The sequence below is a fragment of the Mobula hypostoma genome, chromosome 26 (genome assembly GCF_963921235.1).
Source record: "Mobula hypostoma chromosome 26, sMobHyp1.1, whole genome shotgun sequence".
In the NCBI taxonomy this organism is placed as follows: domain Eukaryota; kingdom Metazoa; phylum Chordata; class Chondrichthyes; order Myliobatiformes; family Myliobatidae; genus Mobula; species Mobula hypostoma.
In genome coordinates this window covers 35,612,162-35,630,348 of record NC_086122.1, presented here as the reverse complement: position 1 = coordinate 35,630,348, position 18,187 = coordinate 35,612,162, and the positions used below count along the sequence as shown (strand labels likewise).

At 43.7% G+C, this 18,187-nt stretch overlaps 1 protein-coding gene and 1 long non-coding RNA gene across 2 annotated transcripts in view; one reads left to right on the top strand and one right to left on the bottom strand.

Moving 5' to 3' along the window:
* LOC134338111 (uncharacterized) overlaps positions 1-14,999 on the bottom strand; it is a 46,468-nt gene extending 31,469 nt beyond the window's left edge. Inside the window, exon 1 of the long non-coding RNA XR_010016142.1 lies at positions 14,877-14,999. This is a non-coding gene — a long non-coding RNA (uncharacterized LOC134338111). The remainder of the gene's footprint in view (positions 1-14,876) is intronic.
* Positions 14,402-17,494, top strand: id3 (inhibitor of DNA binding 3). The gene is made up of 3 exons (XM_063033657.1): positions 14,402-14,863; positions 14,975-15,033; positions 15,822-17,494. Exons 1-2 carry the CDS (start codon positions 14,552-14,554, stop codon positions 15,020-15,022), a joined length of 360 nt encoding a protein of 119 aa, XP_062889727.1. The 5' UTR covers positions 14,402-14,551; the 3' UTR covers positions 15,023-15,033; positions 15,822-17,494.
* The last annotated feature ends 693 nt before the right edge of the window (positions 17,495-18,187 follow it).

Here is an 18,187-nt window from a genome sequence, read left to right as displayed (position 1 = left end):
CTTCCCCCTCCATGGAGCGTTCCAGAACCGCCTTCGTGACTGTTGGATCTCACTGTAGTTCTCTTCCGTCCATTCCGCCGCAGCTGACTCCACAAGCTGGGACAGGCATGTCCCTACCTCACCAGGGTATGGGAGCTCCAAACACGAGAGAATCTACTGATGTTTTAAGTCCAGGCAACACACACAAAATGCTGGAGGAACTCAGCAGGCCATGCAACATCTATAGAAAGGAGTAAACAGATGGCGTTTTGGGCCGAGACCCTTCATCAGGACTGGAGAAGAGATGATTTCCTCCAGCATTCTGTGTGCATTGCTTGGGGTATGGGCCCCGCCAGCTACCCTCCCCTGGTTTAGCCCACCTGTCGAATCGGTGTACTGGGGTGTGTCTGCTGTCGCATCCAGTTACTTGGAGCCACAGGTGAGAGCTGAGTGTCTGATGGGAACCAAAAGTGAGTGAGCTGCCCTGGAATGGACATGACAAGCCCCTTCACCAGAGGTTCTAACCCTCCTGGACACCCCATATATCCCATGTGACGAATAAAGTGATTTTCCTTTCTAGCGGTAATGCAGGGCGTAGCTTAATCAGTGAAAGGGCTACACCAGGGCTCGGATCTAAGGACTCATTTAGGTTCAGTATGATGTTGCTCGCTTCTGTTGTTCACATGATTTGTGCTTTTTCCCCTTTCTCTGCGCATGGGGTGTTGGTCTTTATTTTTTTTAATTGGGCTCTTTTGGGTTTCTTGCTTTGTGGCTACCTGTAAGCATACAAATCTCAAGGTTATATAATTTATACATTCTTTGATAATAAATGTAGTTTGAAACTTTGATGAGCTTAAATCAAAAAATTATATGTTCATATACCAATGGCTATACCATTTAATCTGTATATGGACTGGTTAAACCAAATTAGTGACATAAATTCGTGGTATATGCGTACATATAAGAGATGTATTGATGGACCAATGAGGAAGCAGATTATACTTCATCTAATATTGTGCCATGGGAATGGGTTAATTAATGATCTGATAGTTAAGGAACCCTTAGAAAAGAGTAATCATTATAAAAGATCAGGTAAGCGTAATTTGTCACATGTTCATCAAAACTGTTCTTTACAAGAGCGTCATTGAGAATATCCTGACAAGCTTTATCTCTATCTGGTATTGGGGCAGCCGAGCGTTGGACCAGAAGTCCCTAAAAAGATTGTGAGAATGGCCGAGAGGATCACTGGGGTCTTCCTACCATCCATCAGGAACATTTATCTGGAGAGCTGTGTATGCAGGGCCCTTAGTGTTATTAAGGATCCCACCCATCCATCCAGCATCCTCTTTGACTTTCTGCCATCAGGCAGGAGACTCTGATGCATAACAACAAGAACAGTCAGGATGGGAAACAGCTTCTTCCCTCGAGCCATCGGTTTTCTGAACTCCCTGCTGCATTGCATTGGAAGTGTCACCGGTTAATCTGTTCCGTACCTGACAATATTTAATTTACGCATTTCACCTTGTTTATTTATCCCTAAGTCCCTTGGTAGATTTTACTAAGTTTTTGCCTGTCATTTGTGTGTTATGTGTATCACTTTGTTTTATACCCTGCTTCGGCAAACATTGTCTCATTTGATGATGCACGTGTATTTAGTTAAATGACAATAAACTTGACTTGACTAGACTTCACATACAAAGAAATGCATCATCGACCTACACAGCCTTAGAATTGTGCCTGGGACAGCCCACAATTGTCGCCGTGCTTCTGATGCAAACATAGAATGCCCACAACTTACCTGTATGTCTCAGGAACGTGGGAGGAGACCAGAGTACCCGGAGGAAACCCATGTGGTCACGGGAAGACCCCCTTACAGACAGCGGCTGAACTGAATCTTGGTTGTTGGTGCTGTAGCAGTGTCATGGTAACCGTCATGTTACAGAGCTGATCAAATTCTATTTAAAGACTGAGAGTGACTTACTTCACTGTAAAACCAATGAGCAAGAAAAGCAAACTACAAATGTATTCCTTTTTATTTTATTTAGCGATACAGCACAGAACAGGGCTTTCTGGCCCACCAAACCATGATGCACAAGAACTCATCTATTTAACCCTTATCTCACCACAGGACAATTTACAATGACCAATTAACCTACTAACTTGCACATCTTTGGACTGTGAGAGGAAATGGGAGCACCCAGAGGAAACCCACATGCACACGGTAAGAACACATAAACTTTCTTACACAGGACAATTTATAATGACCAATGAACCTACTAACTCCTACATCTTTGGACCATGAGAGGAAATGGGTGTACCCAGAGGAAACCCACATGCACACGGTAGGAAAATATAAACTTTCTTACACAGGACTTTTTATTATAACCGATGAACCTATTAACTCGTAAATCTTTGGACTGTGAGAGGCATCCAGAGGAAACACAAGCACGCACGAGAACGTACAAACTTTCTTACAGACGATACCAGAATTGAACTCCAAACTCCAATGTCTCAAGCTTTAATAGCATCACAATAACGGCTACACTACTGTAGCACCCAAGCATGAAGTTACAAAGCATGAGTTTGGGAAATTACATTAAAGGAAATGACTGCAAACAAGCAATAGCTAACAGTTAAGGAATTAACTCATAACTTACTGCAAGCATGTTGTTTTAACACACTAAATTGTGACAGGTAAAGAGATCTGGAAGTGGTAAAGAAATTAAAGACATCACTGGATCAAGGACAATTTCAGAACAAGCAGCAATAAGTTTGAGGACTGGAAAAGTTTGAGAATTGAGTAAAGGATGACCATAGCACTATTAACAAAAGGAAAAATAAAACACAAAATAAAGAGTGTGCCTATGTCTATAAAGCAAATGTTACTTTACAGGAAGAAATATAAAAATTATTTTGGGAAAAGGACATGGCAAAGAAATTAAACAATTTTTTTTGTCTACCTTCACAGAAAAGAGCACAGAAACTATTCTAGAAATGGTGAATTACATCTCTAGAGTTAATGAGGAACTAAGAGAAGTTATCCCGAGTGAAGGAAATAGCAGTGGAGAAAATAACGTGACTTAAGAGCTTAAGAATCCTCAGAATATCTAATTACCTCCTCCCCAAGGAAGACGCAGCTACAGAAAGAGTGGACAAGCTCTGTTATGATTTTGAATGAGCCACAGAGAGACCAGCGCACAATAAGCAGGCATTCTGGAAGCATCTCCCTTTAAAAAAAACCCCATTCAGGTTTCATACTCTGTAAGCAATAGATAAAAGCAACCGATTGAATAAGTTTTAATATTCACAGTTACAGCTTCCTTTTCTATATTTTATTTATTTGGAACACAGGTTCCCAATCTTTTTTTAATGGTATAGACCCCCTCAGCAAATGATACCATGGCATAAAGAAGGTTGGGAACTCCTGCTCTGGAAGATACAGTAAACACGGAGTCCGTGGACCTCGGGTTGGGAATTCCTGATTTAGGGTACAGTGCAGAATAGGTTCGCCTGGCCCTTTGAGCTGCTCCGCCCAACAAACTGATTTAACCCTAACATCGTCATGGGACAATTTACAATGACCAATTAACCACCCGGAACGTCTTTAGACTGTGGGAGGAAATGGGAGCATTTGGGGAAAAGCCATGCATTCCATGGGAAGGATGTACACGCACTCCTTACAGAGGGCACCAGGATTAAACTCTGAACTCTGACACCCGAGCTGTAACAGCATTGCACTAACTGTTATGATTTGTAACTTTATAACATTAAACTAATTCAAAGGAAGACACGGGAGTCCAAAATGCAGGTCTAACTTCGAGTTTACTTTACGCGAGGCGCGCACGTATCATGTGGTAGTGTGATGATGTATGTGATTCATGTGTTTATACAGATAATGAATTATTTAAACAAACAGGAATGCTTAATCATATATACAAGATGACTGAAATATCAAAGACTCAACACAACGTGCGGTTTCAGAGCTGTGTGTCAGTCACAGCTATAAGCAGCAGGGGACTATTTTGGCTCCCTTCCTGTTGACCCTGTATACCTCGGACTTTAGATAGAACACTGAGGCATGTCATCTGCAGAAATCCTCTGATAACTCAGCAACAGTTGGGAGGACAGGAGGATGAATACAGGGTCCTGGTGGAAAACTTTGTCAAATGGTGCAAGCTGAATCATCTGCAGCTCAACATCAGTTAGACAAAGGAGATGGTGATGGGCTCTAGGAAGACTAAGCCCATACTGCTCCCTGTTACTATTGATGGTGAGGATGTGGCTGTGGTGAGGGCCTACCTACAAGTACCTAGGGGTGCACCTGGATGACAGATTTGAGGGGAGCGCCAACACACAGGATGTGTACAAGAAGGGCCAGAGTCACCTCTACTTCCTGAGGAGACTGAAGCCCTTTGGAGTATCCATGTCTCTCCTCCACACCTTCTACTAGCCGTTGTCGCAAGTACAATCTCCTATGCGGTGGTGTGCTGGGGCAATGGCATCGATACGGGTGATGGCAACAGGCTCAATAAACTGATTGGAAAGACTGGCTCTGTTGTAGAAGTCAAACTGGACACACTGGAAGCTGTGGTAGAACAAGGACCCTACGGAAAATCCTGGCAATTCTGGACAACGTTTCTCACTCTCTGCGTGCCACCTCGGCTAAACAGAGGAGCACTTTCAGTAATGGATTAAGACAACTGTGCTGCTCCAAAGAGTGGTATATGAGGTCATCCTTACCCTCGGCCATTAGGCTCTATAATGAGTCAACCTATAGCCGGGCAGTGATGACCCCCACCTGTTACGCTGTTTGAGGTAACTTATTTTTTTATTATTTTTACTTCTCTTCTAATATTTATATCTGTGCACTTGTAATGCTACTGTGACACTGTAACTTCCTTTGGGATCAATAAAGTATCTATCTCTCTCTCTTTAGCATAGGCACTTGTCTCTCTAGAATTACGTATTTACAATTAGAGCAAACCTGAAGTGCCAAGAACCACCTCTACAAACTCAAAGACCTTTGTTTAGGATCTGGACACCTGAGACAAATTTCCCACTACATTGGTGTTCATTCAAGGAACCATCACCGCACTAGTTTCCATGTGACTCTTGAAGGATACCATCCATCTCATCATTCCCTGTATCCCAAACACCCTGGAGGTCATCAGTGGGTTCTGGTACAGTTCCCTTTTGAGAGATTGTGAGACAGTAAACGCTTCCCCGCTAGGAAAAAATGGACAAGACTACAAACCTGTTCGTTCGGCTCATCAGTAATAAAGTGCCAGAGGGAAATGGTAACTGGAATATGACTGGGCAGAGTTGACATAGATTTCTGAAGGGAAAACCATGCTTAATAAATTTATTGTAGTACCGAGGACACAACTAGTGGGGTAGTGTAACAAGAGAGGTATGGATGGTGGGCAACCCAAATGCAGATTAAGGTCTAGAATTAACTTAGACTCAGACTCGAAATAAACAAGACAACTACACATAGTCACAGAGGGCCAGCGGTCTCCTTGGTTACTGTATCATCCTGTGTTTGTCCAGTGGATGAGTGCAGGGAATATACAGTCCGGTGTGTCGGCAAGCCTTTCAGCAGGAAGGACTTGATGTCGGTTCCCTCAGCCCCTGTTGAGGAAACTGGAAAGATGTTTATGGGTGTAACGCAAGAGCTGTGGATAAGGGTGAACCTGTGCAGACTGGGGTCTAGAATTAACATAGGAAAGACAGCTCAAACGAGATCCAAAGGCAAAATCACAAACAGTAGTACTAGAAATGGAACTCTTACAATTGAGCACCGAGTGCTCAGCATAAGACCGTGACAGATTTTCCATGAAGGACCGTGGCAGGCAATAATTGGTAGTCTGAGTCTTAAAGGGGCAGCAGCAGCAAATCATATTCCTGGGGCATTGAAGCGCCAAAACTTAGGTGCCTGCTGCTGTTGAGTTGGCACCGTGACAGAACCCACACCCCGCTCCTCCTATGGACAGCTCCTGATGGCCCAGGGTGATCAGGATGGTGCTGGTGAAAGTCCTCAATCAAAGTACGATCCAGGATGGCCCATGAAGGAATTCAACTTCTTTCTTCAAAAGTTCACTTATAAACAAAGCATGTGTGCATATACAACTCTGAAAATTGTCTTCTCCAGATAGCCACGAAACAAAGAAAGAACGTGGAAGTTGTTCAGAGAGAAATATCAAACCCACCACTCACTGCACAAAAAAGAGCAGCATACCGATCATTAACCCTTAAAATCCTCTCCCCCACACAAAAAAACAGAACAAGAACATCAACCCCCAAAAGCAATCCCTCATACAACAAAACGGAACAGGAATGGGCTGTAAAAAACACAGAATCTAAAAATCATAAGTCTGAAGAAGTCTACAATCCATAAATGCAATAGTCCAATCTGTAAATGCAGACCTACGATACTATCCCCTGATGTCACCACACAAGACTTACCTGTCTGCCACAGCGAGACACACAGTGATCGGCTGCTCACACAATTATTCCAGTGATCAAAGGGAAAGCAGGCGGCACTGAACTGTCTCTCACTCGCCTTCTGCATTTGCCTTGCTGTCTCAATCTTCCTTGACACTTTTATCGCCAATTAATCGAGCGTTAACCAGCGAAACATAGTCATAAATCAGCTTGCGCCGTGCCTCAAAGTTTCTTCGCCTCGAAGCTCGCGCTCGCCTCCCAGACTCTTTTTGGAGACGGCAAAGCGCTGGAACTCTCAATCAAACTCCAGACTGTAAATCACAGGCTTTAACAGTCCCAGAAACACATTTAAGGTGAAAAACAGATCCAACAGAAGTAAAAAAGATATTTTCGTGAGCTATCTGGAAGACGTCGACCAACGGAGCTTCGCACACTGGCGTCACCTGGACCACCATTTTCTGCATCATACCCCCCCCCCCCAACCTATGAGGTACTGCCCTTTAACTTGAACAATGCGGCTATCCAAAAGTGGCCAGACTGTGTAGGTAAGTTGTCATTCAACAATTATGGGTGGTGGAGGAGGTTTAGGAAGTGAAGCCAAGGGTCTGGCAGTCAAGGGCTTGAAGGGAGAATACGCGGAGTGAATCTGCATGATGCTCCGGAGTTGGAGACGCGAGACATTCAGAATCGGAATCAGAATCGTGTTTAATATCACTGGCATATATCCTGAAACTTGTTGACTTTGCAGCAGCAGTATAACACATAATGTGAGAGAAAAAAAACCTGCGACTTACAGTAAGTGTGTATATACATAAAAATAGTTAAATTAAATAAGTACTGCAAAAATAGGAGGTAAAAAAGTAGTGAGGTAATGTTCATGAGTTCAATATCCATTCAGAAATTGGACAGCAGAGGGGAAGAAGCTGTCCTTGAATCATTGAGTGTGTGTCTTCAGGCTTCTGTACCTCCTTCCTGATGGCAGCAATGAGACAAGGCATGACCTGGGTGATGGGGGTCCTTAATGACGGACACTGCCCTTTTGAGGCATCACTCCTTGAAGGTGTCCTGGGTACTACAGGGGCTAGTGCTGACTAAGTTTACAACCCTTCGCAGCTTACTTCGATCCTGCTTCCCTGTGCCCAGCCCCACCCCCACACCAGTGGTGCAGCCCAATTAGAATGCTCTCCGGGTACATAGGTAGAAATTTTCAAGTGTTTTGGAGACATACCAAATCTTCTCAAACTCCTAATGAAATATAACTCTTGTCATGCCTTCCTTGTAGCTGCATCGATATGTTGGGTCCAGGTGAGGTCCTCAGAGATACTGACACCCAGGAACTTGAAACCGCTCACTCTTCACTTCTGATCCCTCTATGAGGACTGGTATGTGTTCCCTCATCTTTCCCTTTCTTAAGTCCACAATCCATTCTTTGGTCTTACTGACAGTGAGTTGCCACACCACTCAACTAGCTGATACATCTTGCTCCTGTGCGCCCCCTTATCATTGTTTGAAATTCTGCCAACAATGGTTGTATCGTCAGCAAATTTATAGACCATCATCCCTTCAAAACTAATCAATAAGCCTCAATTCCTCCTTGTGCAATTGAATTTCCTCACCTGCAGACCCCAGTCAGTTCAGATCAGCAACGATATCTCCTCCACGATCTCCATCAGCATAGGTGCACCACAATACTGTGTGCTTAACCACCTGCTCTACTCACTTACTGCTTAAGACTGTGAGGCAAAGCACAGCTCTAATGCCACATTTAAGCTTGCTGAAGACACCACTGTCGTAGGCCAAATTAAAGTGGTGACAAATCAACGTATGGGGGGAGTCTGAAAATCTGGTTGAATGGTGCCACAACATCAACCTCTCATTCAATGTCAACATCTGCAGAATCTTCTGTGTTTATGACCTGAGACTCTGAATGAAGGCACCATGGTTGTAACAGACTTCGTTAAAACAGCTGTAGACAAGTATGCCCTCAGAAAATCATTCAGAGTCTTCCCCAGTCAGAAGCCCTGGATGAACCATGAGAACTGAAATGTGCTGAGAACCAGATCAGAGGTATTCAAGTCCAGTGACCAAGAAAGTTACAAACAAGAGGTTCAGGTACCATCTCTGGAAAACCATCTCACAGCCGAAGGGACAATTCTGGGCCAAACCTGAATCAACAATGGATTCTCAACAGTTGTGGCAGGGCTTGAAAACTAACACCTCTTATAAAGTTAAATCAAGCAACATAGGGGACAGCGGGGCTTTGCTTCCAGGTGAGCTCAATGCCTTCTCTGTTCGCTCTGACTATCGAAACCTGGAGGAAACATCACAAACTCCCTCAGCTTCCAATGATCCTATAGTTTCAGTTTCTGAAGCCAATGTCCGAGCTGCCTTCGGGAGGATGAACCCAGGAAAAGCATCTGGCCCAGATGGGGCACCTGGTCACATACTAAAGACCTATGCTGATCAACTGGCTAGTGTGTTCACTGTGGTCTTTAACGTCTCACTTTGGCAGAGTGTGATACCCACCTGCTTCAAGCTGGCTTCAATTATACCAGTGCCCAGGAAGAACATGGTGACACGAGGAAATTTGCAGATGCTGGAAATTCAAGCAACACACATCAAAGTTGCTGGTGAACGTAGCAGGCCAGGCAGCATCTCTAGGAAGAGGTACAGTCGACATTTCGGGCCAAGACCCTTCGTCAGGACTAACTGAAGGAAGAGTGAGCAAGAGATTTGAAAGGGGGAGGGGGAGATCCAAACTGATAGGAGAAGACCGGAGGGGGAGGGATGGAGCCAAGAGCTGGACAGGTGATTGGCAAAAGGGATATGAGCGGATCATGGGACAGGAGGCCCAGGGAGAAGGAAAAGAGGGAGGGGGGGGAAGAAACCAGAGGATGGGCAAGGGGTATAGACAGAGGGACAGAGGGAGAAAAAGGAGAGAAAGAAAAAGAATGTGTGTAAATAAATAAATACTGGATGGGGTACGAGGGGGAGGTGGGGCATTAGCGGACGTTTGAGAAGTCAGTGTTCATGCCATCAGGTTGGAGGCTACCCAGACGGAATATAAGGTGTTGAATGCCATCAGGTTGGTGGCTATCATGGTGATCTGCCTCAATGACTATTCTCCAGTTGCACTAACATTAGCAGTAATGAAGTGTTTTCAGAAGTTGGTCAAAGTTTAAGGTAAACTTTATTATCAGAGTAGATGCTGTGTATATCACCACATGCAACCCTAAGATTCACTTTTCTGCCGGCGTACTCAGGAAGAGTAGAATAGGAACTATAACAGAGTCAATGAAAGATCAACCAGAGTTCAGGAGACAACAAACCGTGCAAGTGCAAATATAAATAAATAGCAATAAATAATGAGAGCATAAGATGACAAGATAAAGAGTCCTTGCAGTGAGATCATCTCAATGGATGGGCAGGTGAGTGTGGTTATCCCCTTCTGTTCAAGAGCCTGATGGTTGTGGGGTAGTAACTGTTCCTGAACCTGGTGGTGTGAGTCCTGAGGCTCCTGTACCTTCTATCTGGTGGCAGCAGTGAGAAAAAGAGCATGGCCTGGGTAGTGAAGATCTTTGACGATGGATGCTGCATACCTACGACAGCATTTCATGCAGATGTCCTCAATGGTTGGGAGGGCTTTACAAGTGATGTACTGGGCTGACTCCAGCACCTTTTGTAGGATTTTCCATTCAAAGGAATTGGTGTTTCCATACAAGGCCCTGTCAATATACTCTACACTACACATATATAGGATTTTTTCAAAGTTTTTGACATCATGCCAAATCTCAGCAGACTCTTAGGGAAGTAGAGGTGCTGACATACTTTCTTCGTGATTTCATTTACGTGCTGGGTCCAGGACAGGTCCTCTGAAATGGTAACACTGAGGAATTTAAAGTTGTTGACCCACCTCTGATCCTCCAATGAGAACTGGCTCACGGACCTCCGGTTTACGTCTCCTGACGTCTACAATCAGTTTCTTGGTCTTGCTGACACTGAGTGACAGGTTGTTGTTGTGACACCACTCAGGTAAATTTTCAATCTCCCTCCTGAATGCTGCTTCAGCATTACTTTCGATACAGCACACAACAGTGGTGTCATCAACAAACTGGTACTGGAGTTGTCACAGTCAAAGGTGTAAAGAGTTGTGGTGTACCTGTGCCGATGATGAGACTTATCAGCTCCTGCCTGAGAAGCGACTTACATCTGCTCCAGTTTGCCTACTGGGGCAACAGGTCCACAACAGACGCCACCTCACTGGCTCTTCACTCAACCCTGGAACATCTGGACAGCAAAGGTACATACATCAGGATGCTTTTCCTCGACTACAGCTCAGCATTCCCTCAAAACTAGTCAATAAGTTCCAAGACCTTTGCCTCAAAACCTCCTTGTGCAACTAGATCCTCGATTTCTCATTTACAGAGCCCAGTCAGTTCAGATTGGCAGCAAATCTCCATCATCAGCACAGCTGCACCACAAGGTGCTGTCCCCTGCTCAGTCTCCAGCTCTACTCGTTTTGCACTTATGACTGTGAGGCTGGGGCCCAGATGCAAGTGCAAGTTCAAAGAAAGCATGGGGGTACCTCCACTCCCTTAGGAGTTGTTTGGAGATTGGGCACGACGTCTAAGACTCGTAAAAATGTTTTTTATTTGTGTGGTGGGGAGTTAATCGACTGGCTGCCTCACAGCCCGATACAGAAACACCAATGCCCTCGAACGGAAAATCTGACAAAAAGTAGTGGACACGGCCCAGTCCTAAAGCCCTCCCCACCATTCAACACATCTGTGTGAAATGCTGTTGCAGGAAAGCAGAATCTATCGTCAGGCATCCTCACCCCTCACCATCCAGGACATGCTCTCTTCTCACTGTTGCCCATCAGGAGAAAAATACAAGAGCCTCAGGACTTCCAGCACCAGGTTCAGGAAGTTATTACCCTTCAACTGTCAGGCTCTTAAACCAGAGAGGATAACTTCACTTGCCTCATTCTGGAAATACTCCCACAATCTAATCACTTTCAAGGACTCTTCATCTCATGCTCTCGATATTCATTGCTCATTTATTATTATAATTTCCTATTTTTGTACTTGCACAGTTTGTTGCATCCCACAGTCAGGTTGTATGCCCAAGTTGGGGGATCTTTCATTGATTCTGTTATCGTTATTATTCTATAGATTTACTGAGTATGCCCACAAGAAAATGAATTTCAGGGTTGTATATGGTGACATAGATGTACTTTGATAATAAAATTTACTTTGAACCTTCTTCCTCAGTGTAATTATAATTTTACTATGTATTGCTGCCACAAAACAACAAATTTCATGACAGTTAAAGAGTTCGAGGAGATCCGGTATGTATCTAGTACCAAAGACTGTCGCACATTTCTGCCGATTTACAGTGGAGAGCTTTCTGAATGGTTTCACCACCAGCTGGTAGAGAATTTCCAATGCAGAGGATTGAAAAAAACTCAACTGCAGAAGGTTGCAGACAGGGACAGCTCGGTCTCTGGCACAAGCTTCCCCACCATCCAGGACACCTTCAAAAGGCAGCACCTCTGGAAGGCTCCATTCATCATTAAGGGCCTTCACCATCCAGGACAATACCCCTTCTCATTACTACCATGGAGGAGGCAGAGGGACATGCTGTTTCAGGAACTGATTCTTCCCTGCTACCAACAAACTTCTGAATGGACAATGAACCCATTAACACTACCTCAGCATTCTGCCCTTTTTTTTTGCACTATGTATTTACTATGTTTCTTATTGTAACAGACAGGGTGGAAGGTGAAAGGTTTAGGGTGAACGTGAGGGGAAGTTCTTCACTCAGAGGGTCCTGAGAGTGTGGAATGAGCTGCCAGTGCAAGTGGTGCATGCAAGCTCGATTCCGACGTTTAAGAGAAGTTTGGATAGGTACATGGGTGGTAGGGGTATGGAGGGCGATGGTCCTGGTGCAGGTATGCGGGAGCTGGCAGATTAAATTGTTTCGCATGGACTAGATGGACCGAAGGGCCTGTTTCTGTGCTGTTCTTTTCTATGACCCGATGACAGCGATTTCTTAACCTATCACACTACAAAACCACTGCAAAAGCCTGGTTTTGATTCTCACGGATGAGCAGCGTCAGCCCGTACCGGCTCATTTTCACCTCTGAAACCACCGTTAAGGAGGGCCGTGGAAGCTGAACCATTCAAGTCCGGAAGCAACCAAATTTTGGTTAGATGTTGGCTTCTGTGCAGGGGCGAAGACAAAAGGTGAGTTTATTGAAAGAACGACTCTTGCACACTGGAATCATTACTTACTAAAGCAGAAAATACTTCTTGGCTCTTCCTATTCGTGGGATTTACATTTGCTTCACAATACAACACTCGGTGTAAAGGAGAACAAATGGAAATATGCAGGTGGCCCTGCCATAAAATCATCCCCGGTCGCGGTGGCATGAAGGGGACAAACACATTTCCTTACAGATTTGACACTTCTGACAAACAGTTTTGGAGTAATCCCAGACTTTGGTCAAATTGCGGCAGCCCAGCGCATGACAAACAACGACGCCAACGTTATACAGCCCAGTGGCTCAGCCCCCGCCCCTCGCTGATTGGACAGTGCGGGGAAAGTATTTGATTGACAGTCCTTGTCAGGGCTCCTGGTTACAATCACCTTGGAAACCGCCGTAGCGGCGCCAGCGCTGGCTCTCATGAATGGGTGACGTCACGGGGCTGGCGCCAGGGAGTCTGGAACTGAATCTGCTGATTGCTCCTTGTTCCTGCCAATTCATCACCTGTCAAAACTAGCCCTGTTTGCCTTGAGAAAACGAATCTACCTAGATCAACACAGCTGGCAAGAACAGCCAGATGTGTAAAGATCACTTTTCGGTCCTAAAAAAAAGTTTTGACAAAATGTGTGCAAAAGTTGAAACATTGCAAGCTTCGTAACAAGTTCATAAATTACAAAATGTTAATCTTTTTTAAAAATTGTAAACTTGTTATTTTTAATATTAGAAATTGGAATAACAATGTATTAAAAGTTTGAGACCAAGTTTAGGCATGTTACGCTTTTGAAGACTTTCTATACAAATCATAGAGCAACGAAAGAACATCAGGCATGTGAAATATATACATGCAAATTGAAAGCGAATTTTAGGCGCCAGTAATTTTGCAGATTAAAACGGTTTGGAATGATGCAAAAAGACGTTTTTAAAACAACTGTTGCTTTGCACAGCTGTGTCAAACCGCCACTTGTATTAGTCACAACGAGAATTTTTACAGCAAACGGTCTTTGTGAGTTTTTAAGACTTTTTTTTAAGAAGGAAGTGTAGGACAGGAGCTAACTGCACGGATGGCAGTTGACAGAATTAATGAAGAATGAGACGCAAGAGATTCTGTATAAAAATGCATGGAACCGGATGAAAGAAAAATTAAACAAAAATCTTGAATAATGGAGACAATGACACCTAGAAATAACCGGTTACTTTTTTTTAAAGTAACAGCCCCGAAACGTCTTGACAAATAAATGAACTCGATAGTTATGAATCAGTGTTTTTTCTTTCTCTAGCTGCTGACAATAGCTAGTCTCTTTTCGTAATTGGAAAAAGACACTCTAGCGGGAGTATTGCTATATCTCTAAAAGGCTGTTGAAAATATAAATTGACAATCATCTGTTTTCAAACTGATTATTCTCTCCTGCGTTCTGATACTCAAAAAGCTGTGAAGGAATTCGCACCGTAAGTGCCGGCTTGTTCCACTACTCCCCCCGCTCCACGCAACCCCCAGCTGTCCGGCTGTTGTCTCTCCTTCCACCGGCGGCGCTGCTCATCCGTTCCGAGCTGTCCTATGGGCCGGGCCGTTTCTCAAGCATTGCCGCTCATCTTTCCAAAGGCAGGTTCTCACTGGGCGCCGAGAGGAGGTGAACTGACGTCGCCTTTCCGTGCAAATGACGGGGGGTGTGGCTGCAACTCGACTGACATAAATAGAGGGAAGTCCAAAACATAGCTGGCATTACTGCTTTTATCATTTGCGAGAACACAAAGGCTGCGCTTTACAGGACCGTTCTCCAAAACGAGGATCTTTTTAAAAATATATATATATACATTTATAGTCGCAAGCAATCCTCAAGCGGGATTTTGAGGGAGGAAGAGATGAAAGCTATCAGCCCCATGCGATCAGTGAGAAGCTGTCACGAGGCCGTGTGCTGCTTGTCTGATCAGAGTTTGGCGATCTCACGGGGTAAGAACCCGGTGGAAGACTCCATCACCTTGTTATACGACATGAACGACTGCTACTGTAAACTGATGGAGCTGGTCCCTAGCATTCCCCAGAACAGAAAAGTCAGCAAAATGGAAATCCTCCAGCACGTTATCGATTATATATTTGACCTACAGATTGCATTAGAAAGCCAGCAAAAGGATCCCGAGAACACCGCATCGAGCAGCTCCCTACTAACCTTGCAGGTAATCCACTCACCTGACTCTTTACGGATATGAAAGTATGTTTTCGCGCTTTTTTGTTGAAACAAAGTTCCTGTAGCTTCTCTGTTAACATCTCTCCTCTCCCACTTTCAGCGATCGGAACTGTCTAGTGAAGGAGAGAGTCTGACCTTGTGTCACTGATAAAAGCCACGGTGAGTTACTGTATAAAGGTTGTAGAAGTAACATTAGTAATTAGCAGTTGGATGCAGGAACATGTAGCCAGTACTATCACTGGAAACTGTTAATTTAATTCGAACGTTTAGAATGTCTACAGTAGTACAATATTAATGTTACATTATAAATGTGTAGTGGAGATATGAATATGGGTATAGTTGGATTTTTGAATTTAAAAAATTGCAAGATTTTTAAATAACTTATGATTAAGTCTTAATAACTTTATAATTTTAAAGTCTTGAGACTCAATAAACTCTTGCAAAAATGATTTAATGAATGAATGTGGGAAAATCGAACTCAGCAGAAAGAGTTATGTATAGAACGAGAGCGTTTTTTTTGGAAAATATTTAATAGCTGGGACGTGTTTAGCAACAGGAAGGGAGTTGTATCGTTTGTATCCTCCTTGCTGAGCTCGGATGCTGAAGAGCTACAGATGTGCATCGAGATATTACCCCCACCCGCAGGAAGGCGCCACCAAACATTCGTATTGTTGTTGCTCTTTCTGGTCTGGGTAATTGTAGCAACATCTGTGAAGACTTAGGGGCAGTGAACGGTGCCAGTTAGGAAACTGCGTGCCGAGGAGAGAGGCTTATATGTGTGTGTTTGTGTGTTTAAGCCGGGTTTCTTTTCTTCTCACCCCCCGCCCCTCCCGTGCTGATGGTTTATCGTCCGGGGCTGTGCGGGGTTCCTGCCTGGTGCCAATGTGTCTGGCCTGGCTCTCGCAATCTCACTGACTGACACGCCTCTCTCCCATTCATTGCTGCAGGTGTGCATTCAACTCGCCGCTCTCGCATCGCTCCGAATGTCCTGCCAGCGAATCAAGCGTCAAGACCTCACACCCCCTCCCCACCCTTCCCGTTTCCACTTCCAACGATATCTTGAACATTTCAACCATTTCAAGGACAAATCGTGTGTTTTTTTTTAAAAAAAAGGAACGAGCCTGTACATATCTGGGGAACGCTTTCGGTTTGGCACCCAGAGTACTCTATTTTAACACCTCGCATTTTATCTTAAGGACCAAAGAATTTTAATGAAGTCATCTTGATTTCTTGAAAGATATTTTTAGAAATTAATGGAGAAATTATGTGATTCATGATTAATCTTTTGGAAGGTGCTGGTTGATTGGAACTTGATGAAAAGCAACAAAAAGTTTAGTTGAGAATTTTTTTGAGGGGACCAAACGGTGAGGATTTGGCTGGACTGGAACTCAATATTAGAATGGCTAGTGTATTCACAATTCCAGATTAATCAGAGCTCTGACAGTGTTCAAGCCTCAAGCTCTGTTTTTGCTCAGAACTTTCTGTGGCAAAGATAACCAGAATTTGTGCCCCAATACAGTGTAGGGTGCAGTTTCACATAGCATGGATCACCCTCTTGCAGAGTGAGTAGATGCATTTCGGACTCTCTGGTGGGGCTATTGCCTTCAAAGGTACAGAGTCCTGGAGAAGTACAGCATGGAAACAGGCCTTTCAGCCCATCTAATCCATGCCAACCACAGCATCGTCCTTGCTAGTTGGTCTGTTTTTTGTAGGGACTAAAATCCTCCAAGTCCCCTCCCCTTCATGTACTTATCCAAATACCTCTTTAGTGTTGCAATGGTCTGTGCCACATCACTTCTGGCAATCCATTCCTGGTACTCGCTACTTTATTGGCCACTCACTCCTGAGTTACTGATGGATGAAGTTCTCTTGACTCCGGTGAGAGAACTACTACTTCCTGGTGTGTGAGGGGAACATCTGAGCAGGTTGCATGCGGGAACAGTAACAATTTACAACAGTGTAGGGGACTATTGCTGGATCTACTAATTAGGACTACTCTTTTACCCTTAAAAGTTTAAATAGAGCCACCAATTAAGGCCATAAGGTATAGGAGCAGAATCAGGCCATTTGGCCCATCAAGTCTGCTCCACCATTTCATCATGGTTGATTCATTTTCCCTGTTGGCTCCAAGTGCAGTATCAGGATTTTAAGACATGCCCAAATTTCAACATGTGGACCCAAGGATTCTCCAGTTAAGCCTGTAGCACGGTTTGTGAATAGTCAGATCAGGAAATCTCCTGATTTCTTAACACTTGTGATGACTACCACTTCGCAATTCAAACTTGTGCATGCAGTACTGCAGTGTTCTAAATATTTTTTTAAACAAATCCCAAACATAATTGCTGTTGGAACGTTTGAAACATGTCTGTACTGGGAGGAGGAATCTTATGTCCATACTAGTGGAAGTGCACAAATCTTGGAGAAGAGCTTCAAGTAGATGCTGTATCACTGATCTGTAGAAAGGGGAGTGAAGTTCCCCAACTTTTGCGAACTCTATACTAGAGTATCTTTTGTATATTTGTGGGGAGAAATTTTCCTGCAAACATGTATTTCTTCTGATATTTTTAAAAAACTTTTTATAAAAGTTTATGGAAATGTAAATTTTATACATAATAAAAATACATTTATAAACATGATGTCAGTTATTGAGTGGAAACTGTGAGAGGCATGATAGTGTGTGAGAGGAACAACTGACAGTGCAACTTCTTTCTTGAAGCAAAGGGATGGAAATTAATCCTATAACACGTGAGAATTACTGCAAAGGTGGGTAAACCTGATGAAACAAGGTTTTTTCACCTGGAAGTTCCCAAATGAGTTAAAATTCTCAATGTTTAGGAATCAAAGTTCAAAGTAAATTTATTGTCAAAAGTACATATATATATCACCATGTACAACGTTGAGGTCAATTTTCTTGTGGGCATTCACAATAGAAGAAACACAATAGTCAATGAAAAGCCACACCAGACAGGATGGACAACCAACCAGTGTGCAAAAGACAACAATTGCAAATAGCCGGCAAAAAGAAAAATAACAAATAAGCAATAAATATTGAGAACATGAGATGATGACTCCTTGAAAGTGAATCTATGCATTGTGGGAATAGTTGAGTGATGTTTCCCCTCGGGTTCAAGAGCTTGATGGACAATAACTGTTATTGAATCTTGGTGGTATGAGTCCTGAGGCTCCTGAACCTGGAGCAATGGAGAACTTCTTTGCAAAGGTGACCTGGTACTACTGCATTTTTTTTGATGATTTACTCACCCACCCCATCTAAAGTTAACAACATAGGAGATCCTGTAATATATCAGCTACT

Coding starts and splice junctions, on each gene's coding strand:
- id3 (XM_063033657.1), top strand. CDS start 14,552: ATGAAAGCTATCAGCCCCATGCGATCAGTGAGAAGCTGTCACGAGGCC. Junction 14,864..14,974: donor GCTCCCTACTAACCTTGCAG/GTAATCCACTCA, acceptor TCCCACTTTCAG/CGATCGGAACTGTCTAGTGA.